This window comes from Ursus maritimus, unplaced genomic scaffold (genome assembly GCF_017311325.1).
Source record: "Ursus maritimus isolate PB19 unplaced genomic scaffold, ASM1731132v1 scaffold_8, whole genome shotgun sequence".
In the NCBI taxonomy this organism is placed as follows: domain Eukaryota; kingdom Metazoa; phylum Chordata; class Mammalia; order Carnivora; family Ursidae; genus Ursus; species Ursus maritimus.
The window spans coordinates 39,025,152-39,050,055 of record NW_024426996.1 but is presented as its reverse complement, the minus strand read 5'-3'; the positions used below and the strand labels follow the sequence as shown (position 1 = coordinate 39,050,055).

Genomic DNA, 24,904 nt, shown 5'->3' with positions numbered 1-24,904 from the left:
CTCTTCCGGGGCAGAGGTCGTCCCGCCCCTTCCTCGCGTCTCCTCCAAGATGGCGAGCGGCGGCGGCGGGGGGGTTTCGGTGTCTGCGCTCTGGAGTGAAGTGAACCGTTATGGCCAGAACGGTGACTTCACGCGCGCTCTTAAGACCGTCAACAAGAGTAAGTGTCGGGGCGGGCGCTGGGGCGGGCCCAGGCCGCAGGGAGGACGCGGCCTCCTTCCGGCGCGCGCGACCACCTCCGAGTAGACTCGGGAATTGGAGATCGCGCCGCCAGCTGCACGGGGGCCGGAACGCGGGGCAGGCGTGGGTTGCAGCCCCTCTGTTCCACCTGATCAACCCTGGGTCCTGGGTTGCTTAGAGCCACGTGTACTTCCCTCTTTACCCTCCGCGGGGTAGCGAGGGTGGAATTTAAAGAGATCGCAACTCCATGCGCCTCTTTCACACTGTTTTCTTACTCGACTCCTCCGTTTTTACTCCTTAATTCGCAAATATCTCACATCACCACCTTTTCTCCTTCCTTTTAGGGGAGTGATCAAGACAGTATTGCTGAGGGAGCTTTTTCTCTAGGGCCGCATCGGAGGGATGAATCTGCTAGGGACACGTAGTTTAGAAGCTGGTGTTGACGAGTTGCAAGCTGTACAGACTCAGGAGAGAGGGAAAAGGGCTGGATATAAATGTTAGGGCTGTCACTCTCATAGATAAAATCTGTCTCCAATGTCATTAGATCAGAAAATATGTGTGTGAAAGCACTAACATTTGAAATAATGTCTGAAGAAAAGTATGGCCTGGTTTGTTTTTGTTTTTCGGGTTTTTTTGGGGGGGGGTGCCCCGAAGTTGATAATCTTGAGTCAACTGCCTTTGGTGTGAGGTTTACTTATTATATTCATTTATCCTTTACTATGTAACTGTAATAGGGCCATGCTTTTTAATGCTCTGTCATGGTAAATTCTTTACTGAAGATGCAGCCTGTATTTGGTTAGATTTGAAAAAGTGATTACTAAGGCAGGCTTTGGCTGTTTAAAGCAGTAACGTACAAATTATGTCAGTAGCATACAGGATTGTATAATTTTCAGTATCCTGTTGTAAATGTAAAAAGAAGTGATTGTGCCACAGTGCACTTTTGATGATTTCAGACATTAAGAAAAATAGCTACTGATAATAGTTAATTTGATTCCTAAACTTGCTTTGAATTAACTTTAGCCCTTGGCTAAACCGGCAACCAGTATATTCAGTAGCAGTGTAGTAAGTATTTTGCAGGAATTATTTAATCAGCACTTTCAGTTTGTTGATCAATATATATTTTCTTAATTGGGAAAAATTTATATGATTCTTACACAGATTTGGGTTCCTAATGTTGCCAGGGGCAAGGGTAGTGATTGTGGTCATTTTGACACTGAACCACTGTTCAACTTTGAAACTTTGCCATCTGAGTCCTTCCTTGTCCCCTTTTGGTCGGTCGTCTTAGGTGAAAAGGGAAATTTTGAGTGGTTTTTGGAAATACTGCCAGCAAAATAACTTGCGTTTGTATACGTTACAGCTCATAGATTTTTCTAAAGTATTCTCATTTATTCTTAATAACTTTCATACTCGTTTTGCAGATCAGAAAACTGGCATTTGGCAGTGAAATGATTTGCCCATGACCTAAAGACACAAACGACAAGCTTGTACTCAAACCTAAGTCATTTGCTTCCAAATTCTACATGAACTTTTTTCTTTCTTGGTGAACTAATGGAATATGTAGGATGTAGCATGGGTCCTAAGGTGAAAAAGCTGGAGAAAATAGCTTCTTTCTTCTTTATTTCATTATTTAAAATTTTCTTTTTGCTATATGCATCCTGGGAATCTATCTCATTGGAAATCTTACTAAATTATAACTGCCTTTTTGCCACTTCTTAGTGGTCATTTTTTTTTTTTTAATGTTTCAACTAATTGTTGCTGCAATAAAATTGGAAATGTAGCTTCTTGAGGCAGGGGGTGGGAAAATTTAGGAAAATGTGAGAAGGGAGTGGATTTTAAAATTGTTTTCCTGGGGGCGCCTGGGTGGCACAGCGGTTAAGCGTCTGCCTTCGGCTCAGGGCGTGATCCTGGCGTTGTGGGATCGAGCCCCACATCAGGCTCCTCCGCTATGAGCCTGCTTCTTCCTCTCCCACTCCCCCTGCTTGTGTTCCCTCTCTCGCTGGCTGTCTCTATCTCTGTCTAATAAATAAATTAAAATAAAATAAAATTGTTTTCCTAAAATTGTTCTCTAGTACTGCAGATCAACAAGGATGATGTAACTGCCCTGCACTGTAAAGTGGTATGCCTTATCCAAAATGGAAGTTTCAAGGAAGCCTTGAATGTCATCAATACTCACACTAAAGTGTTAGTCAAGTAAGTGATTCAGTTAGTTGTTTGTGTAGTTATTAGAAATATGGTTACCATAGCTATAACCATTTCCATGTTTGTTTGTTTTTTTCTCACTATTCAGGGATTTTTGACCTTCCTTCTTTTTTGCTTGGCAATAGTATTTCTGAAACTGGAAGGAGCAATAGTATCTTTGTTGTTTTCTGCCTTGGGGAGCCTTTTTTCTTTACCTCTGTCTTCCCTTTGAACCACTAAGAAGCAGGTAAACTGCTGAAGGATATGGGTCATAAATGTAATGAATTCTTGGATGACATAAGGAGGCAGAGAAGGTAGAATGTGGGTAGGGATGTTTAAGTAGAGGCCTTTAGGATGGTATGGCAGTCTTAGCCTGACCTCAGTGGCTACCTCCTTTGAGAACTGTTGAGGTGAGTATGATTTTTAGGTCAAGATCGTTCGGTGTCAGAGTTCTTTAGCAGTCTTTAGAATATCTAGCATTTGTTGTTGTTGTTGTTAATCTTTTTCATTTATTTCATTTATCATTTCATGAAATGTGAATTTATGTTCTAAATTTTTACTGTAATTTGGTTTTGTTTTTTTTTTACAGTTATGCCTAAGCCCCAAAAGAAATATGTATTGAAATAAAATTTTTTGCAGTATATTTACTCTTTAATGAAATACTGGCTTATAAAGTTAAAAACAATGTACATTTGACCCTTGAACATCTCGGGTTAGGGGCACCAACCCTCCGAACAGTTGAAAATCTGTATATAACTTCAGACTCCTCAAAACCTGTACTGATAGCCTACTATTGACTGGAGGCCTAACAGATGACAAACAGTCGATTAACACATTTTTTATGTTATATGTATTATATATTATATTTTTAAAATAAAGTAAGCTAGAGGAAAGAAAATGACATTAAAATCATAAGGAAGAGAAAATACATCTAGGGTGCTATACTGTATTTATTGAAAAGTATCCACATATAAGTGGACTCACGCAGTTCAAACCCATATTCAAAGGTCAACAACTATATAGTATACTTTTTGTATAAGAAAAGGAGGATGTAAGAATTTATGTGTGTATTTTCCTGTATTTGCAAAAACAAACACTAGGTGGAGAAACAGTGAATAAAAATAGTCAGTAGGAGGTAAAGGGGAGCAGGGTAGATGTGAATAGCAGTGGATGTAAAACCTCTTAGTGTATACCTTTTTGGTATTGGGGGGAGTTCAAGCCATATCTACACAGAAAGATTGAAAACTAATTTTAAAACTTTACTAAAAATAAAGTAAAGGGGACACTGCTTTCTAATAAACATGTTTATACTAAAATTCAATGTCTTTTTTTTTTTTTAAGATTTTATTTATTTATTTGACAGAGAGACAGCCAGCGAAAGAGGGAACACAAACAGGGGGAGTGGGAGAGGAAGAAGCAGGCTCCCAGCAGAGGAGCCTGATGTGGGGCTCGATCCCAGAACGCCGGGATCACGCCCTGAGCCGAAGGCAGATGCTTAACGACTGAGCCACCCCGGCGCCGCTAAAATTCAATATCTTGACTTTTGGTTATTTTGTGACATAGGGAGATTTTCAGATAATTTTTTAGCCAAGTAAATAAAGGATGTTGTCATTTGCTTGATAAATATTCTTTCTCATGGATTATGGTTAAAACTCCAAACTGAGGGGCACCTGGGTGGCTTAGTTGGTTAAGCAACTGCCGTCAGCTCAGGTCATGATCCCAGTGTCCTGGGATTGAGCCCCACATTAGGCTCCCTGCTCATGGGGAGCCTGCTTCTCCCTCTCCCTCTGCCTGTTGTTCCCCCTGCTTGTGCTGTCTCTTCTTCTGTCAAATAAATAAATAAGATCTTTAAAAATAAATAAATGAAACTCCAAAATGAGTTTCAAGTGTCACATTAATGTAGATGACTTGTCAATGTAGATTGGTAATGTTTTTATTGTGTGTTTATCAATTGGTTGCAAGTACTGTGTTCTTTTAAGATTTTAGTTACCTTTTCTTTGCTATTCATTTGCTTTTTTGAACACATGTAAAGCAGCTTTATATGGCTTATTATTTGATTAGTTGATCTAAGAAACTTCTATAATAACCCATTAAAAATAGTGTTCAGTCGGTGGAGCATATCACTCTTGATCTCAGGGTTGTGAGTTCAAGTCCCATTTGGGCGTGGAGATTACTGAAAAACAAAATCTTGAAAAAAAACAAAATAGTGTTCAGATTGTTTTTTTTAATCTAAGACAATTAGTTATTTAGCTGAATCATGATTTCATTCTTAAATGTTTGGTTTCAAAGGGCCAATAATTCTAAGAATATCCACGAAAGCAAGAGAGGCAAGGGAAATGGATGTACTATTTTCTGCCACTTGTGAACTGATTTTCAGACATGTTACTAAACTTTGTCAGTTTTCTCATCTGTTGTTAATGGAGATCAAATGATTTAATATACCTCAGGAGCTTATAGCATATTTGTCATAGTGGGTGCTCTGCATTGTTAGCTAATGATCAGATAATGGTTTTTTCTTTTTCAGTAACTCTCTTTCCTTTGAGAAGGCATATTGTGAGTACAGGCTGAACAGAATTGAGAATGCCTTGAAGACAATAGAAAGTGCCAGTCAGCAGACAGACAAACTAAAGGAGCTTTATGGACAAGTGGTAATTACTGCTTTAAAATACATGTTGACTGTCATCCTGAGTGAGCATGACTGTACCTGTAGCGAGGAGCAGGGATGAGGAACCTCAGCCCATCCTGATGCTCCACCAAACTTGCCACCAAACCAGTTCTTGAGGTTTGAACATATTCCCTCTTCTTGATCTTCACACAAACAGTTGCATATATAATATTCTATGAATAAATTATTTCAGCAGGTTAATTAGAAAATTAGAATTAAAAACTATCCTATGAAATTTTGACTTTTTAATTGGAAAGATGAAGGCCAGTGGGATATATGTAACACAGTTTTGAAATTATATTTCTAGTTTTTAACACATTTTGTTTTAAGGTTAAAATAAACTAAATCATGATAGATAAGAATTTGGATGAATTGAACTAGTTTATGAATTCCCTAAAACTATCTTATTCTGAAAGGGTTTGAGACCTATAATTAAGCCTAATGTAAAAATAGAGCTGTTAATGATGAGAGGACAGAAATGTTTTAGTAGAACTAACAAAACCCTCTTAAAGATTTTTAAAATGTCAGTAAGGGCAAATAATGTAATAAATGTCCCCAAGAGATAGGAGGAGTTTAACAATACATACAGGTTGGAGAAAGATTTGGACAAGTTCATGGATTGTAGGTTTATAAAGAACTTTTAAGGTAAGCTAGGCAAATTTAGGGTAAATTCCAGCATTTTGAGTTTGATGAAGGGCATCAGTCTCTGTCATATATAGTTGTCTTGATTTAATTTATCCAGAGTGGCAGTTGTTATTGCCCTTTAGAACAACTTGAATGAAATAAGCACGAATTATGTTTTGTGTGCTTGATATTAACCCTTTACTAGTTGGTTTCTGGGAAAGAGAAAATAATTAAATATAGGGAACTCCTAGGAAATATTAACTCATTTTGTTAACATCTAATTTTGTTCCTGTTCACTGGGGCTTAATAATCATTTTGTGGGTGGGAAAATTTTTTCATTGTAAGTCAGATTTAGGTAGCAGGGTGATTTCTTTGGAAAAATTTTCTTTCACAACCCACTTAGGCATTTTCCTAACCTCAGGAAGGGGGTAAATATAATGACTTCTATCTGAATCATGACTACAAATCTACAGTGTAGTAGAGATTCATTCATTGCAAGTTTTTGAAAGTATTAGTAGCACACAGAACTAATGGAAAAATTGTAAAGGAAAAACTGTTGATTGCCCATATCATGCTGAATAACCTTTCCTACTTAGTGATTCAAAAAAGGGTTTATATGATGTTTGAGACATAATACTGTATTTGTCTTCTCCTCTGATCTTTTACTTGGTATTTGTCTCCCTAGTTATACCGGTTAGAACGCTATGATGAATGCTTAGCAGTGTATAGAGATCTTGTCCGAAACTCCCAAGATGATTATGATGAAGAGAGAAAAACAAACCTTTCAGCAGTTGTTGCAGCTCAAAGCAATTGGGAAAAAGTGGTTCCAGTGAGTATCTGTATGTACCCACACAGCTGTGAAAAATATTCCTGTCTAGTGTTTGACTGGTATTTTGCTCCATGACAGGAGAACTTGGGCCTCCAAGAAGGCACACACGAACTATGCTACAATGCTGCATGTGCTCTGATAGGACAAGGCCAGCTGAGCCAAGCAATGAAAATCCTACAAAAAGCTGAAGGTTGGAAGTTTATTAAAATTATGTGTAATTGTAATATGCATATAACGTAAAACATTTTTTCCAAAAATTGAATTTGATTTTTGTGAAATTTATAATTGGAAATTATTGATGCAGTGGGAATTTCTCAAAGTTCATCTATCCTGTCTCTTGGCATTTTAACATGTCTCTCCCCTATTTCTGTCTAATCCTAAGCCAGAGTACTTGTCCATTTTCATCCATACCAGACCTTATTTTGAGATTTTTTTAATAAGTCACTATAAGTATTAAATGTAAATTGAGTTAATGTCAAGCATTTACAGCAGTACATGGCATATAACATAAGCATCCAGTAAATATTGATTATCATTATTAAACTGGTACTCAAGTACGGTGATAATTAGTGTGCCTGTGTGTGTACGTGCATGCATGCATATACACTGCATTTGTATTGGTAACGCTATTCAAGCACAGTTTAACTCCATTTAGTATGTTTTCATATACAACATTTACATGCTTTGAAGCTTTTAATTAAGAAAAAAAGAAAAATAGTCCTACTAGCTTATGTTTGTTTTCAACTCCAGAAACATGTAAACTTTTCTTCTGTGTACATATTTCCCTGGAAGCTATAAAAGTGATGTAGGGACTGCAGTGACAGTGGGGAGGAAGAAAAGGTGAAGCAGGGTCGATTTTAAATGTTGGAGGTTAAAATAAAAGCAGAAGTTGGAGAACCATGAGAAGAAAAATATGTTTGAGAATTATAATTACTTGATTATACTCAGTATGGACAGTGGTGTGGGAAAAGGACATTCTTCTACATGGAAGTTTTGAGTGTAAAAATAATACTGACTTTGCAGTGGACAATTTAGTAATGTGTGGCAGATTTTAAAATTTGCATACCCTTTGATCCAAGGATTTCATTTTAAGGAAATAATTAGATTAATTAATAATAGTAAGATAAATGAAGAAATTTATTATAAGGAAATAGATAAATTCATGTATGTATTTTTATGAATCCTAATTGAAGGAATAGTCATAAGAAAAAATTAGAAACCTCATGAGTTTCTGTCCTATAAGAGGATTGGCTAAGTTTTACCATGACCACAAAATAGATTACAATGCAATCATTTAAAATAAAAATGTAGATCTAGGGGCATCTGGGTGGCTCAGTTGGTTAGGCTCAGGTCATGATCTCATGGGTCCTGGGATCTAGCCCCCCACATCAGGCTCCATGCCCAGCAAGGAGTCTGCTTCTCTCCTCCCTCCGTCTCTCTCTCCCTCTCTAAAATAAATAAATAAATCTTTTAAAAAAATAATGTAGATTTTTATTTATTATAATATTAAGATGTTCACAATATATTAAATGGGGGAGGGAGGTCTCAAAATAGTATGTAGAATATCACAATTTCATTTTAAAAGCAGCTGTGCATTTGCATTTAAAAAACAGTAATGAAAATGCTAATAGTGGTTGTCTCTTGGTGGTGGGATTATTGTCTTTACTGTTTTTTTTGTCATTGATTTTTTGCAATCAGCATTTGTTACATTTATATTTTTTAAATGCCTTTAAAATTTTTTTAACCCAGAGATTACAAATGAAAGAAAAATGCCAGAGAGCTAGAATAGTCAGGAACTGATAGTATTTATGTAACATTTATTATTATTTATGTTGATGCTAATAATAAAATCCAAGTTTGCTTGTTATTAAAATTATCTTGAAATCTTCTGCCCAAGAATTTAGTTCTTGGGGCCCCTGCATGGCCCAGTCGGTGGAGCAGCTGCCTTTGACTCAGGTCATGATCCCAGGGTCCTGGGACTGAGCCCTGTATTGGGCTCCCTGCTCAGTGGAGAGCCTGCTTCTCCCACTCCCTCTGCTTGCTGCTCTGCCTACTTGTGCTCTCTTTATCTCTCTGTCAAATAAATAAATAAAATCTTTAAAAAAAAATAATTTTTTGCTCTTCATAATGGTGAAAGGAATGGCAGTTACCTGCGATATTAATTTTAAAACCATTTTTTCTTATAGATCTTTGCCGCCGTTCGTTATCAGAAGATTCTGTAAGTATTCCACTGATATTAAACCCAAATTTTACATTCTAATATAAATTTATAGCATGCGTCATTGTAGTATTTATTGACTTGTTAGAGTAGGTGGTGATTTATTAAATATAAATCACAGTAAAAATCCTCTTGATCAATTATTTGATGAAATCTTAGGCTGGGAAATTGCAATACCACAATTTTTATATGCCGTATACATTCTATTTTAAATTTATATTAATATAAATACATTCTCTTACTTTAGACGTAAGGCTCAGACCTTTTAATATGGGTCCTTTCATAGGAATCCCATGCGTATTTCTTAAATGAACCACAAATGATCCAACAGTCATCATTTCCAGTTGTCTTAAAGACAGTTATGAAGTAGTTTCATTACAGAGTCCTTATAGCTGTTAGCCTTTTCATCAATCTTTTATTGTTTTCTGGCACTCACTATTTACACAGTAATTTACTTTTGGAATGACCTTTGTCAAATTCCTAAATTTTAACAAACTGATTCTAAGGGAAGTTTTCTGAAAATTATCTGTTGTCTTTAAGATAGTGTACCTTTTGAATGTTTGGAATACTTGGTAAATATGAAGATCGATTTGGAGAATTTACAGGGGGAAAAATGTTTCTTTTTCTCCTTAGGATGGGACTGAGGAAGACCCACAGGCAGAACTGGCCATCATTCATGGGCAGATGGCCTATATTCTGCAGCTTCAGGGTCGTACAGAGGAGGCGTTACAACTTTACAATCAGATAATAAAACTAAAGTAAGTTATTAAAATGAAGTGCCTTTTATAGGGGATGAAGTCTCTTTTTAAAGGTTTGTTTCTTTTTGACTGTCGCTTATTGTTCACAGGCCAACAGATGTGGCATTGCTAGCTGTGATTGCAAACAACATCATTACTATTAACAAGGTATGGGATATCCATGGCTTTCTTACATTTATATTTTATACTGAAAATATTCCCTCATCTTCATCTTTTTTCCATACCACAGTCCAGTTGTAGCAAAATCACAATCACAGGTTGACTTTCATAATGATGATTCTGCAATCTATATTCAAGTAATAAAACTTTTTTGCATTTATAGTCTCTGGACTATCTTACCCTTTTCCCAGTTTATAATAAGGTGGAGAATCTGTATATTGAAAAATAAATTGTTTGGACTCTTAAACTAAGGATGCACTTATTTTATGTGTCATTTTTATCTGTTGAGTCTAAGTTTTCTATATATGATTTTTTTCTTTCCAGTGGTTTTTATTTTGGGGGAAGGGAGACATGCCCACCCCTAAAGCCACATGTCAAATGTAATTACAAGTAGGAATATAAATGATCCTAAAGAGTACTATACTAGCAAAATTAACCACCATTTAGAACATTGTTTTAATGGAAGAACATTTCAGATTTGAAATTGAAGTCAGTAGAAAATAAGAAAAGTAACATTTGATTTCTTTTGATAAACTGTGATTTTTCAAGTGCCATCTTATTTCATCTTCACAGTTATATTTTTAGGTGGCAGTACTTGCCTCCAATTTGTAGGAATATAATCTGAGGCTGAAAGGAGTTAAGTTATTTTTATAAGGTCATAGCCTGTTAGAGGTAGAACTTGGATTCAGATTCTAGTCTCTTGACTCGAGTCCTTCGTGGTACTTCCCTCCTCCAATAGCAGAAATTCAGAAGGTCTCCAGAGATGAGATAATAGCATTTGAGAGAGTAGTAGTTGTAGGATGTTGCAGGCCTTTGGCATGGTTTAGGGTTTCAAAAACTGATTCTGGCATTTGAATCTTAGCAGCATTATATACTTGCCTGTGTATGAATTATTTGAAATGCCAGTGAGGATAAATTCTTTTTACCTGATATAATTATGGGAAGGAGAGTGTGTGAAACACTAAATAACTTAATCTTGTTGTAGTTATATACCAAACTCTTTTTTTTAAGATTTTTAAAAAATTATTTCTTAGAGCGAGAGATTAGAGGGAGAGGGATATACCGAACTTTCTTTAGTCAACAGACTTTTTATTCAAAATAGTGCTGGATGAAATAATAATGCAAAAGAAATAGAAACTCAGTCTTAATCATTACATCATTTAAAAATCTCATTCTGGTATTGAAAAAAAAGTACGTGTTTAAATTTTTGACTTTTTAACTGCAGTATTGGTGAAAGAAAAGGTCTCTGAGCTGGTAAATTTATGGCTCACCCTTGAAAATGAGGGTTACAGTTTGAAGGTTAAACGACAGCATAAGCAAGTGAACATATGGAGAAATACTTATGGCTTATGAGAAGAAAATGAGAAAACAGAAGTTAAAAGGATACATACATGCTAGTTAAAAATTTTTTAAAGTTTAGATTGAATGAGAACAAAGTATGGGAGGCCTTGAAAATCAAATTTTTGAATAGGTGCCATGATAGCAAAGTTTAAGAGAAGTCTGGCAGTGGCATGCATGATGAATTGAAGTATTAAAATAGTACAGAGGAAAACCAACTAAAAATCTGGTTTCTTAAGAATTGATTTATGTGAGGGGCTCCTGGATGGCTCAGTCGGTTAAATGTCTGCCTTCGGCTCAGGTTATGGTCCTGGGGTCCTGGGAACGAACCCCATATCAGGCTCCCAGCTCAGCGGGGAGTCTGCTTCCCCCTCTCCCTCTGTCCTTCTCCCCAGCTTGTCCTCTCTCTCTCTCAAGTAAATAAATAAAATCTTAAAAAAAAAAAAAAGCAGTTGATTTATATGAAAGTTTTTTGCTGTACATTAAAATAATTTTTACATTGGTTTGAAGCTTCACACTCAGAAAAAGTGGTATTTATTTCAGATATCTTCTTTGTCTCCTTTTAGTCTTCAAACTAGTAGAAGACCTGGTTTAAAAACATAGAGTATCACTTACTTGTGAATATATTATTTAAGAAAGCTAGAATACAGTGCACACAGTAGACATTCCGATGCTCAGTTTGTCCTTCTCAAGATGCATGTAATTTAATTGTCTTCCTTCCTAGAAAGGTATGTGACATTCTGTAATTTTTAACAGGACTTTTATAAGGCAGATAACACTGTGTTTGCTGCACACAAGTTTGAGAATTTGAGCGTCTTTGAGCTACTGCCTAGGTGAGAAGGGCCTTAAGGAAAAGAAAAACAGCAGCTATTTTACATTAGCTTTTTTTTTGCTAAACAGGGTTTCAAAAGAGGTGTGAATTTATTTCTGAATTTTAATGATTTGCTTACGTAATGACTGTTTCAAAGAGGAAAGAATTATTTTCCTCATTTATCATCTAAATTCTAAAGGGCATGGTTTGTAGATTACAGATTTCTTTGTATCTTCGTAGTCTTGATTTCCACTGTAAGATTTGTTCTGTCCATAAGTACTTTTCTTCAAAAAGCTCAAAACAAGCAGTTAATAGTGGAAGGATAAATCAAAAGAAAACCAAGAACCCAAGACAAATTTATATGCATCTTAGGGGTTTAAACAACCTAACCAGGTAGATGTATTATCTTCCAAGCTCTCTTGTGTATAAAGTAACTAAATGGAAAAGGAATAGAGTCTTGACATGTTAAAAGGTTAAAGTCTGAGATTGCTGTTAATGACAGATGAACTTTTCTTTGTCAGGACCAAAATGTCTTTGACTCCAAGAAGAAGGTGAAATTAACCAATGCAGAAGGAGTAGAGTTTAAGCTTTCTAAGAAACAGCTACAAGCTATAGAATTTAACAAAGCTTTACTTGCTATGTACACAAATCAGGTAGGTAGCAAATCTCTCATTGCTCTGGCTCAACCTTTTGTTGGAGTATGGCATATGAGGCATAATGGGTGGTGTAACAGTCCAATCTGTGTATATTTTTTGTCTTACACCAATGTATTTTTCAGAATGTCATATATCATAAATTTTGTTAAACACGTAATTTGCCCAGTTCTTCGTAAAGGTCTATAGCTGCCTCTTAAGAGGAAGAGGACACTATTCACACTTGTAAATGAGACACTGTTGTCAGTACCTTATTTCTAATCTCTCTGAATTAAAGTAGAAAGATGTCAACTGTGATTTTAGGTTTAAGATCTGTCTTTCATTTTAGTTTGTGCAGAATTATTCAAGTTATAAATGCTAAGGAGGTCAATTCGAAATCTAATATGCGTTAATTCTAAAGATTTCTTACTCTTCCACAGGAGAGGTTTTCAGTAGGAGAGTGAGAGGCAGTAACATTTTTGTTATTTAGAACGGAGCCAGGTTATTCTTGAATACTTTAGCAAGAAATACTTATACATTTTGTTGCTTTTAAGCAAAGGCTGATACTTGTATTTTCTTTTTTTAAACAAAACTCAAAATTTAAGCATCCAAATTAATTTAGAACTAGTCCTTTCTGGGGCACCTGGGTGGCTCAGTGAGTTAGACGTCCAACACTTGATTTCAGCTCAGGTCATGATCTCAGGGTTGTGAGATTGAGCCCGTGTTGGGCGTCGGGCTCTAAGCTGGGGCCTGCTTAAGATTCTCCGCCCCCCGCCCAAAGATCTAGCCCTTTCCTAAATGCTTTTGTAACTCAGTAAATTCAGTAAATGGAAATCTTTCCTTAGAGTAAAAAAATGAGAATAGATACTATAAACCACTTCTCAGTAGTTCAGTAGAACTCACTAGTTCTTCACTCTTGTCTTTCAGCTGAGTTCCTTCCCCTTCCACCCCCATCCTTTTCTTTTTGGTCGTTCACTTAATGTTTAATTTTATTAACCAACTTATTTTTGTGGGGGGGAATACTGTTTTTTTTAGGCAGAACAGTGCCGCAAAATATCTGCCAGTTTACAGTCCCAAAGTCCTGAGCATCTCCTGCCTGTATTAATCCAAGCTGCCCAGCTCTGCCGTGAAAAGCAGCACACAAAAGCAATAGAGCTGCTTCAGGTAAAGGAATTATTTGAATTTTTAATGAGGTGTCATGTTGTTGCATCCTTGTTTCATTTTCATTATCATAGCCTGTAAACTTGTAAATAAAGTGGGAAAACTAATAGGTAACATACCACTAGACAAATTCCAGAGTGTTACTTTAGTTAATTCTTGAGCTACAGCTTTGTTTTATGTACATTTGCATTGTGGGGTGCCTGGGTGGCTCAGTCAGTTGAGTGTTGGACTCTTGATCTTAGCTCAGGTCTTGATCTTAGGGTGTTGAGTTCAGGCCCCGTGTTGGGCTTCACGCTGGGCCGGCCTATTTAAAAAAAAAAAAAAATTTTTTTTTTTTTTTTTTTTTTGCATTATTAAATGTTTACCATAAACTTGAAGAATGGTTTTCATTTGGAGATCAATTTAGCATGAGTTAACAGTTTGTTTTAGGCTTATAATGTCAGAATATGCTTAACCTATTTTTTCAGTAATGTCTTTTCCAATGAGTCCCAGTCCAAAACCTCAAACAATTACAGAGATACTAACTTGGTTTTTATCATCCTAAATCAGTTGTTGGATTACATGTTTGAAATTCCTGAGGGTACAGTACCCTGGAAAGTTGAGCAGGGTAAAATTAGGACCATCCTGAAGGATCCTCAGTAAGGAGGCAGCATCTATTTGAGTATCTTATTTAAACAGAAACAAAACTGTGTAATAATCTTAATTATTATTTCTCTATTAATGACTTCCTGGAACTTGATAGTTTTACACTTTCAGAGCATAATTTTAGAACAAAATGGGAATCAAAATTTTTCCAGAATTAAAATTTTGATCTGAAACCAAAACGTTAATATTTTAAAACTGGATTTTAAATTCTGTGTAGAAGTGATAATTGAACTGTGTGCGGTTAGTTGTGTAAATTGTGTTTTTTTTTTCTCCAACTAAAAACATTTTAGGAGTTTTCAGATCAGCATCCAGAAAATGCAGCTCAAATTAAGCTGACCATGGCACAGCTGAAAATTTCCCAAGGTATTAATAATTATTTCATCATGATTAAAATATCATTTTAATGGAAACATGGTTGAGATGTTTCTGAAGTAGTTGTGAACCATGTGGTTTTAAAAAGTTTGCAAAAAAATTTTGGCAAGTGATGAAGCATTATTACTGTTTCAAACAGCCTTTCTTCAGGTTATTAAGTTTTTAGGATGATTCTCAATCTGTGCCTTGAAACTGGGTAGCAAAGGATTCCTATGTTTCAAAAGATCATACTTAAACTTCCTGGGTATGTCATGTGTAGAAATGCTTATATCTGTCACTTGGTCATATTTGCATGAAAGAAGGGTTACTTTGCATTTAGTTTTCTTAACTTAGCCCTTTCTCCTTTGTTTATAGTTTATGACCCACATCTTTGGGGGAGAAGAGGCAGGGAAATTTAATGAAAACTGACATTTTTTAATCTTACAGAAAACTGCTGGTGTTTTTTTGTCGATTTGAACTAGCCTTGAGTGATTATCTAGAGCTTTTGGTAACCACTATTCACATATAGCTATTTTAAGTTTAAAATTAAATGAAATTTTTAAAAGTCAGTTCCTCACTCACACTAGCCACATTGCAGAAGCTTCATAACCACATGAGGCTAGTTGAACAGCATAGATAAAGACATTTCCATCATAGGAAGTTCTGTCTCTGATGTAGACCATGCATTCTCAACATGAGGGTGGGGAATCATTTATTTGGTGGGTGGCCAAAAAATATTACAGATATTATGATGGCCAGAACGAAAATTTCATGGCTAACGATGAGGATACTTGACAATTAGGAAAAAAAAGTCTTAAGAGATTTCTTAGTGTTTAGTAATAAAGACAAGGTTGAGAAACATTGTTGGTCTTGGGGCACCTAGTTGGCTTATTTGATAGAGCATGCGACTCTTGATCTCAGGGTCGTGAGTTTGAGTCCCAGAGCCCCACATTGGGCATAAAGATTACTTTAAAAAAAAAAAAAGGAAAGAAAAAAAATATTGTTGGTCTCCTGTAATGTTACCCATTCTCACATTTCCTTACCTTCCTCCCTTATTTCTTTTTCCTTTTCCCACTCTTCCTTTTTCTTGCTCTTCCCTTATTTTCTTTCCTTATCCAGTTTCCAGTTTATTTTTGAGAGGAGTATTTATCCTACTAAAATTACTAAGAAAGAGCTGTCATTGGTTTCTATTTTGTTTTTAAAGACTTTGGAAGGTTACATTGTTGGTGTTTGCAATGAGTAGAAAATCAGTATTTTGACACTGGAGGAAATTTTCCATTGCACTCATATCTGCAGTAACATGTTTCAGTGTCTTTAGGTAGGATGTTAAGTTACAGTCTGAAAATGGAGAAAGAGAACTCAGCAGACTGGGTGGGAGTTGGGAGACTTCTTTTCTGGTTAGCATCTCTGCCATTAACTTTCTTTGTGGGTGTTAGCAAGGTAAATTGTTTCTTGAGACTCAGTTTCTTTATATGTGTGTAAAAAGAATAAATAGAGCACATTATCCCAAAAATCCCAAAGCTGGAGTATTTGGAGATACTATAAAATAGGACTTAAATTTCTTGTTTTGTTTTGTTTTAATAATATGTTTTCTTCAGTGTGATGATGATGATGTTTTTAATCTCTCAAGGTAATATATCCAAAGCATGTCTAATATTGAGAAGCATAGAAGAGTTAAAGCATAAACCAGGCATGGTGAGTTTATAATTAAAATGTTGTAAGACTAAAATAGTAGTGGAATTACAGTCTCTTGGTATGTTGTTTGATGTTTCTTTGTATTTAATTTCTTTTTATTAATAATGTGGGAGTAGTAGTTAAAATAAGTTACTTATCTGGTCTGCATTTAATGTCGTTTTGTGTTCTGCTTTGCTTTGGCTTATTATTTAGGCAAGGTGCTATTTAAGCCTTACATTATCACTAAAAGCCAACCTTAAATAACCTAACACCTGTATAGGGAATTTCTTAGCCTAAATTATTTTATCATGTCTTCAGTGTGATATTTTGAGTTAAAACAATTTAGTAATAGTGACCAACAAATTTAGTTTTTAGTTCTGTGATGATTCAGTCATCACAGATTTAGATCACCGATATAGCTGTGAAAGCATCTGTTTCAAAGTAGAGACTAATGCTGTCATTGGTGGTATGTACATTTATTGAACGGGGACTTTTATTCATGTCTGTATCCTCTAACACAGCTTGTTTACAGTTGGCACTCAGTAATGTATAACAATATTATGATAATGCTTTATCCTTTGAAGATTCGTTTTTTTTTAAGACTGGACTACAGTTACTCTATATCAGAATCAAATATAAATTTTTCTAGTATGTCATATCTGGCCTTCTATTACCTTTCAAGAAATTTATCCACTTCATCATTGTTGAACTTACTGGCATAAAAGTTGTTCAGGTATTTCATATTTATCCATTTAATATCTGTAGACCCTCTCTCATTCCTGATACTGGTTATTCAGGTCTTCTTTTTTGTTTTCTGATCAGTTTAGCCAGAGGTTCATCAGTTTATTGATTTTCTCAAAGAAAATCTTGTTTCTATTCCTTTCTATCCTCATCTCATAATTGCTCCTCCTGTTCTCACTCTGCTATAGCCACATGGGTCTCCTTGCTGTCCCTCCAACACACTAGGCAAGCTTTTCACTGGCTTTTTGTAGCTCAGGCCAGATAGAACTTACATGGTAGTTTAGCCACACTCGTGTGTACCTCACTGATCACACATTGGGTTTGCCAGCAGTGTTTTATTATATAAACTAATTTTCTAAGCACTTACTCTCAGCTATTATTCTTATCTTGCTATGCGCTAGTAACAAACTGTGAACTGGCACTGGTTTAAAAGGAAAGTCATATTTTATAGATAACTACCTTTGTATTTGGGAACTACTGTTGTATATGGTATTTCTAGTTATTATGGTCTAGAAAGTAAGAATTTTTATGGTGAATTTGGTACTGGCAGAGAGCCTAGAAACTTTTATTTGCTATTTTTTCCAATTTTTTTCATTTTCAAAAAGCTTATTCTGGGAGAAAAGAAGGTATTTTATTCATTAATTTATACTTTTGGCTGGGTAGGTATCTGCATTAGTGACTATGTACAGCCATGAGGAGGATATCGATAGTGCCATTGAGGTCTTCACGCAAGCTATCCAGTGGTATCAAAACCATCAGGTAAATAAATGGAGTAAATTGTTATGAGGGTATGTTTTTATCTAAAAAAGCTGTAGTAGTGAACTCAAGTTACAAGAATTGAAATATTCCAAGTCACTATTTAAAGAATTGAATACTGTTAGACTGTCAAATTAATTTTTTAAGTATACTAGATCCAAATAAAGTTATTAGAAATAAGAATTATTGTAAAATGAAAAAAAAAAGGCTCAGGTTTTGAAGTCCTTTCTGGTTCGTTATATGTATTTGTGTATAATCTCAAAAAATCATACATGAGTACATATGGGAGTGCTCATCGTTAGTGGCTGGAGAGCTCATGGATGGCAGAAAGTGGTGGAACAATAAGTTTGTGCAATAATTGTATCTCATTTTTCCATGGAATAAGAACATCTTCATTTTTTCCAGTGTGAGTCTCTGCATAGGCAATATCCCACTTATAAATATACATGCACACAGGTGGCATTTATACTGTTGGCACTATTGGCAGTAGAGGGATATCAGTGTTCTGGGAAATACTGTGTTAATGTTTGAGAATTATGGTGATATATCTCTAAGATTTGATTATGGGGAAATATTTCTAGTTGTAGACAATCTAAAAAAAGGTTGTGGTCCAAATTCATAAATTGATCATCACTTGTATAATTTGTCTACCTCCCTTCCTGTATGTTTGTGTGATTTTTGTTGTTATTTCATGAATTCAGTAAAACTTTGAGGAATTTAATAGAGAGGCCCAACTTAAAGTCTAATGAATATTGTAACTTCATGAACTTGGTAGATATGTAGCTTAAATTTCTTTTTCCTTTTTTTTATTAAACCTGTAGCCCAAATCTTCTGCTCATTTGTCCTTGATAAGAGAGGCTGCAAACTTCAAACTCAAATATGGGCGGAAGAAAGAGGCAATTAGTGACCTAGAACAGCTATGGAAGTAAGTTGTAAAAGCTGGAGATGTAAAAATGCAAATTCTATTGCTATTATTTGATACAAGGAAGTTAATTTTGCTTGTTTGTTATTTTTTCCAGTTTCATAAACTGTTCACTGACTTTCTTTTTCTTCTTTTTTTAAGACAAAATCCAAAAGATATTCACACCCTGGCGCAGCTTATTTCTGCTTACTCACTTGTAGATCCTGAGAAGGCAAAAGCGTATCCTTTTGACCTTTTGATTGTTCTTTTAGACAGCTCCCAAGTAGCGTGCTAGATCCCTTCTAATACCTGTTTTGACCATGGCTTTTTCTGTTGTAAATTTCAACAAACAAACAGAACACTCTTCTAACCAGTAAGAGCAAAAATGAGAATTTATTGGTCAACATGACTGAAAAATACAGTAGTAGATCCACTTGGGGGTACAGTTTGATCCAAAAGCAAAAATGAAGTCAAGATGCAGCTTATATCTCTTCAGGTTCAAGACAAGCAGCAAAAAAAAAAAAAGAAAAGAAAAGAAAAAGAAAAAGCATATCTTATTTGGGTGGCTGTAAAAGATTCTGAAATATCATTCTGATTGAACTATTTTAGATCACATGCCTAATAGTTACTGTGAAGATAAGAGATTCAGTGCCCTGATTGGCTGAGTTTGATCATGTGCTACTCTAGTCATGGTGTGCTCCCAAACCCAAGGTGGAATCGTGGATGCTAAGTAGCCACAGCTCAAAACCTTGGTAGTGAGGAAATCTACGTTTGGTAGTTGTTTTGGAATAGAGATTTTATTAAGCCCCATCTTGAAGTAGATTATGGTTTCTTTTTTCAGGGTATATAATATATAATTGACCTTATCATCTGATTTGTTATTTTTTTTTTTTTTTAAGATTTTCTTATTTGAGAGACAGCACGAGTGGGGGTGAGGGGTAGAGGGAGAAGCTTACTCCCTGCTGAGCAGGGAGCCCAATAGGGGGCTCAATCCCGGAACTCTGGGATCATGATATGAACCGAAGGCAGATGCTTAACTGACTGAGCCACCCAGGCGCCCCTAATTTGTTACTCTATAGAAGATTTAAGAACATTTTTTTACTTTTGACAAAGGACATCAAAAAAAAGACTGTTTTTCTTTTGGCAGACATATGTATGTGTATATATTGTGTTCCTGAACTCCTGTTTGATCCCAGCCTTAGTAAACATCTGCCCTCGTCAGATAGTATGTCTCTAAAAGTAGACGTCGAGGCTCTTGAAAATTCTCCTGGTGCTACTTACATTCGGAAAAAAGGTGGAAAAGTTGCTGGAGATAGTCAACCAAAGGAGCAAGGGTAATGTTTTCATTGTAACATTCACTAATGTGGACTTTAAATTACATAAGGAATGAAAAATACATTCTCTGAAAACTCCTTGTGAATAAAGTTTAAGTCCCCCTTGTTTCTTTTCCGCTTCCTTTTTGCTATGCCCAGTTCTTAGTCCTTGTGTTGTGTACCACCTCCCCCCATCCCACCCCCAAATTAACCTTTGGTATTGAGTGTCTGTCTTCAGGACATTCTTTGTGTTTACACACAAAGGTGATTTAGAAATATTTTCCTTGGATTGGTTTATTTTTTGTTTTTTTACAGAAGGGGATTATGTTGTACTTACTATTTTCCACCTTGCTTTCATTTACTAAGTTGTGGAGATTTCTCCATATTCTTTTTTTTTTTTTTAAGATTTTATTTATTTCTCAGAGAGAGAGCATGAGCAGGGGTGAGGGGTAGAAGGAGAAGCAGACTCCCTGCTGAGCAGGGAGCCCAGTGTGGGGCTCAATCCCAGGACCCTGGGATCATGACCTGAGCCTAAGTCAGATGCTTAACTGACTGAGCCACCCAGGCTCCCCTTCTTCATATTTTTAGTATAGACATATTTCATTCTTTTTATGCATAGTATTCCATTAGCTGGTTGTCCCCTACTTTATTTACCTTGTAAGTTTTTGGCGTATATTTAGTACATCATTTAGTAATTCTATATCGAGTTTAGTTCTCATATAGTTCTATATGAGGTTTATTGTGCTGATTTGGAAGGAAGATTATCAAGCTTCATTAACTTATAAGAAATCAAATTCCAATTCTTCTCCCGCCTGGCCATCTCAGAAACACAGTGAAATGTTTAAGATTCCATGAATAGAGACTTGGAATGAATAGAGAATGGAAGAGAGATAATCCTTCCCCAGATTTCTGGCTTTCATGGTTTTTCACTGTTTCTCCTTTTTTTTTTTTTTTTTTAAGATTTTATTTATTTGAGAGAGAGGGAGAGAGAGCTAGAGAGAGCATAAATGGTGGGGAGGGGCAGAGGGAGGGGGAGAAGCAGACTCCCCACTGAGCAGGGAGCCCAATGTGGGGCTTGATCCCAGGACCCCGAGATCATGACCTGAGCTGAAGGCAGATGCTAAACGACTGAGCCCCTCAGGTGTCCCTGTTTTCTCCTTTTCTGAGTGCCTTTTGAAATGTAAATTTTTTCCTAACTTAAAAAAAAATATATTAGCAATAGTATATGAGTAACTACATTATGAACTCTGGTAAAAAAGCATTATCATCCTCATAATAGATTTTTTAACTAAAATTAGGAACTGGAGTCTCAGATTACTACCTGGTCCAAATTCCATTTCATCATATGAGTCCCACCTCAAACCTTATCAAGAATCCCAAAATGAAAAATTCAAGCCAAATCTTAAGGGGATTTTCAAGTAATGCTTATTTAAAGGTTTTCCTCCTTCCTTCCTTTCCTTCCTCCCTCCCCCCTTTCTCTCTCTCTCTCCCCCTCACCCCCTAACTCCCTCCCTCCATGCTCAGCGTGGAGCCCAGCACAGGGCTTCAACTCACGATTCCGAGATCAAGACCTGAGCTGAGATCAAGAGGTGGATTCCTAACAGACTAAGCCACGCAGGCGCCCCCTATTTAATTATTTTCTGTATTTTTTTCCTCTTTCAAAACAGAATTGAGTAATTAGTAAGAATATAGCTCTTTTCTAATCCTTTAATCCTCTCCTTTTCCTTAGACAATTATTAAGATATTGACCTTTTGGGGCGGCTGGGTGGCTCAGTCGTTAAGCATCTGCCTTTGGCTCAGGGCGTGATCCCAGCGTTCTGGGATTGAGCCCTACATCGGGCTCCCTGCTCTGCTGGAGCCTGCTTCTTCCTCTCCTACTCCCCCTGCTTGTGTTCCCTCTCTTGCTGGCTGTCTCTATCTCTGTCGAATAAATAAATAAAATCTTAAAAAAAAAAAAAAAGATACTGACTTTTAGGCTTTTAAATTTCAGCACATTATTTTCATTAGGCATTATTAAAGCCTTTTATGCTCACTTTTGGATACAAAGGTTTAGTTTTTTGTTTTTTTTAAGTAATCTCTACACCTCATGGGGGGCTCGAACTCACAACCCAGAGATCAGGAGTCACATGCTCTACTGACAGCCAGCCAGGTGCCCCAAAGGTTTAGTTTCTTTTGAAGATACACTGTGTTGTTGACAAAAAATAAGTCATGGTCCTTTCCCTTAAAAGAACCTAAGTCTAGCAGAAGGAAATACAGCAGTAATTTCAATAAAGGTTGCATGTTCTGTGATTGTGCAGGGCAGAGGGTATAGTCCTTCCTGGGAACAGTTGGGGGCTAGGAAATCACCTCATGGAAGAGGTGACTGTGTTGACTCTTGAGGAGGATGAATTAGGCCAAGTGTGAGCAAAGGCAGAGAACCTTTGGGAAATTGCAGGTATGGCTGGAGGGTGATTTTTGTAGAGAGACAGTTTAGAAGACTTGCTTAGCCTGGGTGAGAGATGAAGCTCGTTAAAGTATGACCCTGTATGTTGCATTTCTTATTCTTTAGAATGCCCTGAAAGAATTTTCACAATTGAACGACTTGGTAGAATGAATTTTGGGCAGAAATTGTTGCTGTCTCATCTTTTTAGTTCACTGTTTCATAGTTCCCATAGAGGCATGTCACGTATGATTATGTGCAGAGATATTTTTTATGTCTTCCTCTTACAGGTGTCAGAGTACTTCATTATTTTGAAGTGTTTTCTTTATTTTTCATGATCCTTTCACTACACCTTCCCTTTTTTTTTTAAGTGTACGTAATAAAGATTTTACTTAGAAAATTCTGTAAACTCACCAGGTTCAAGATCTGGAAGATAAAAACATACAGAATAAAAGCTTCTTCCCATCCTTATATGCTCTTCCTCTCTCCAAGGTCACAACCAATGTTTCTTGTCTTACATACCCTCCCAGAGATAGTCTTTGCATGTATGACACCTGCGCGTGGTTCTTTTGCCTAAGAGTTTAGTTACCTGTTCTCTAATTTTGCCAAACATGTAACTTAACATAGTATTGTAGATTTTCATGCTTGTGCAGATTTCTTTTTACTAAATTTAATGTATGGCAATATAAATGGTGTCTGTTTTCTGAAAACCTTGCTAATCTTTTTTAAACCACTTTCTAAAAACTATAGTGTGTGAAGCTTGATTAAACTTAACCAGTATTAATATCCCGCCTAGTTTGTTAACTTTGGAGAGACAGTGCCAAATCTTAAGTGCCTAATGATAAAGTGCCCAGCTCACTCTTTTGCACATGTTTAATGCTGTATTGATATTTTATCATGACAATGGTAATGATTTTTCTTCTCTTTGTAGACAGGGAGATTTGAAAAAGAAGAAGAAAAAAAAGAAGGGTAAGGATTTTTCTTTTTTTATCTTTAGATTTTACAAGATAAAAGCTTGAGTTTAGCCCAGTATAAAAATCTTCAGACAAAAACACTGTTCTCTCGATTGTCTTTGAACACTGACTTTTGCCTTGACTATAGCTAATATTTAATTTTTTTTACTTTAAAGACCACAGCTCTAGAGAGTTTGATTGCCTGAATTCAAATTTTTGCTCTAGTTAATGTTGCTCTTTTGCTATAACTGTGAATAGATTACTTAATGTACCTGCCTGAGTTTTTCATCTATAAAATGGATGTTATATATCCTTCTAGGATTAAATGAGATACCACATGTAAAGATCTCAGAATGATGCCTGGCACACAGTAAGCCCTTTATTCATTAGGGTGCTTTTAGCTACAAACTGAACTCAATTTGAACTGGCTATTTATGAAAATAGCTGTGTATAGGAAAGATTGACTAATCTAGGAGTTTTATCTCTTCGTATACAAAACTGAATCCCATTAGAGTCATATGTTTGTTAGCAACAGTCAGGGTTTGTCTTTTTTATTTATTTTTTTTAAGATTTATTTTAGAGAGTGCATGCAGGGGCAGGGGGGTATGCAGAGGGAGAGGGAGAGAGAGTCCCAAGCAGACTCCATGCTGAACTTGGAGCCCAACATGAGGCTTAGTCTCATGACCCCAAGGATCATGACCTGAGCCGAAATCAGAAGTTTGAATGCTCAACTAACTGCACCACCCAGGCGCCCGTGGGGCTTGTCATTTATATCCACAGTTCAAAGAGGGCCTTTCTGCAGTTGTCATGTCTTTCCCATTAATCTCATGGGCCAACATAGGTCATTGTCTAAGCGTGAACCATTAACCAAGGGAATGACATGCATGGATTGGCTTAGGCTGTGTTCTTAATTCCTGGCAAGAGTGGGTAGAATTACCATGTTTGGCTTCAACTAGTCAGAAGTTATCCCTAGAGCCACCTACCTGTTCCTGAATCTGAGAAATCTGTGGTATAAATCAGATTCATTCTGTCTTTCCTTCTTTCTTTTCTTTCTTTCCTTCCTTTCCTTCCTTTCCTTCCTTCATTTCTTTCGTTTATTTTTAAGTAGGCTCCATGCCCAACGTGGGGCTCGAACTCACAAACCTGAGATTGAGTCCCATGCTAAGTATTTGTTTCATGTATTAGTAATACTGCAAGGGAACAGCTGATAACTACAGGTAGCAGTAACCTGTAATATCACTTTCTTTTCTATTTTTTTGCGGTTTCCAGATGAGTATTTTTTAAAACTTACAAGTTTTAAAAACTTTTTAAAAACTTGTAAGTGACATATGCTCATTCTAAAAACAAAACTTCCGTCATTATACAATGGCAATAAAGCATGGAAAATTCCCTACCCAAAATTCATACTCCCAGAGATAATTACAATTTAACTTTTTTGTATATAGAAACATATATTATTTATACATTTACATGATCAGTCAATAAAAGTTTTTAGAAAATTGATACGAACAATATCTTCCGGATAATTTGTTTTAATCTTCTACTTTAGACTGTATCATGCAGACATTTTTCCAAATTAATAAATATAGATGTACTTTTT

At 36.1% G+C, this 24,904-nt stretch overlaps 1 protein-coding gene across 1 annotated transcript in view; it reads left to right on the top strand.

Annotated features, from left to right (window-relative positions):
- SRP72 (signal recognition particle 72) overlaps positions 1-24,904 on the top strand; it is a 28,909-nt gene continuing 4,005 nt past the window's right edge. Inside the window, exons 1-17 of the mRNA XM_008701496.2 lie at positions 1-158; positions 2,248-2,368; positions 4,881-5,004; positions 6,331-6,474; positions 6,553-6,664; positions 8,661-8,692; positions 9,326-9,450; positions 9,540-9,597; positions 12,280-12,411; positions 13,426-13,554; positions 14,487-14,559; positions 16,178-16,242; positions 17,626-17,721; positions 18,540-18,643; positions 18,782-18,859; positions 19,816-19,953; positions 23,283-23,320. Of these exons, the coding sequence (XP_008699718.2) occupies positions 50-158; positions 2,248-2,368; positions 4,881-5,004; positions 6,331-6,474; positions 6,553-6,664; positions 8,661-8,692; positions 9,326-9,450; positions 9,540-9,597; positions 12,280-12,411; positions 13,426-13,554; positions 14,487-14,559; positions 16,178-16,242; positions 17,626-17,721; positions 18,540-18,643; positions 18,782-18,859; positions 19,816-19,953; positions 23,283-23,320 (1,678 nt within the window). The 5' untranslated portion in view covers positions 1-49. The remainder of the gene's footprint in view (positions 159-2,247; positions 2,369-4,880; positions 5,005-6,330; positions 6,475-6,552; positions 6,665-8,660; positions 8,693-9,325; positions 9,451-9,539; positions 9,598-12,279; positions 12,412-13,425; positions 13,555-14,486; positions 14,560-16,177; positions 16,243-17,625; positions 17,722-18,539; positions 18,644-18,781; positions 18,860-19,815; positions 19,954-23,282; positions 23,321-24,904) is intronic.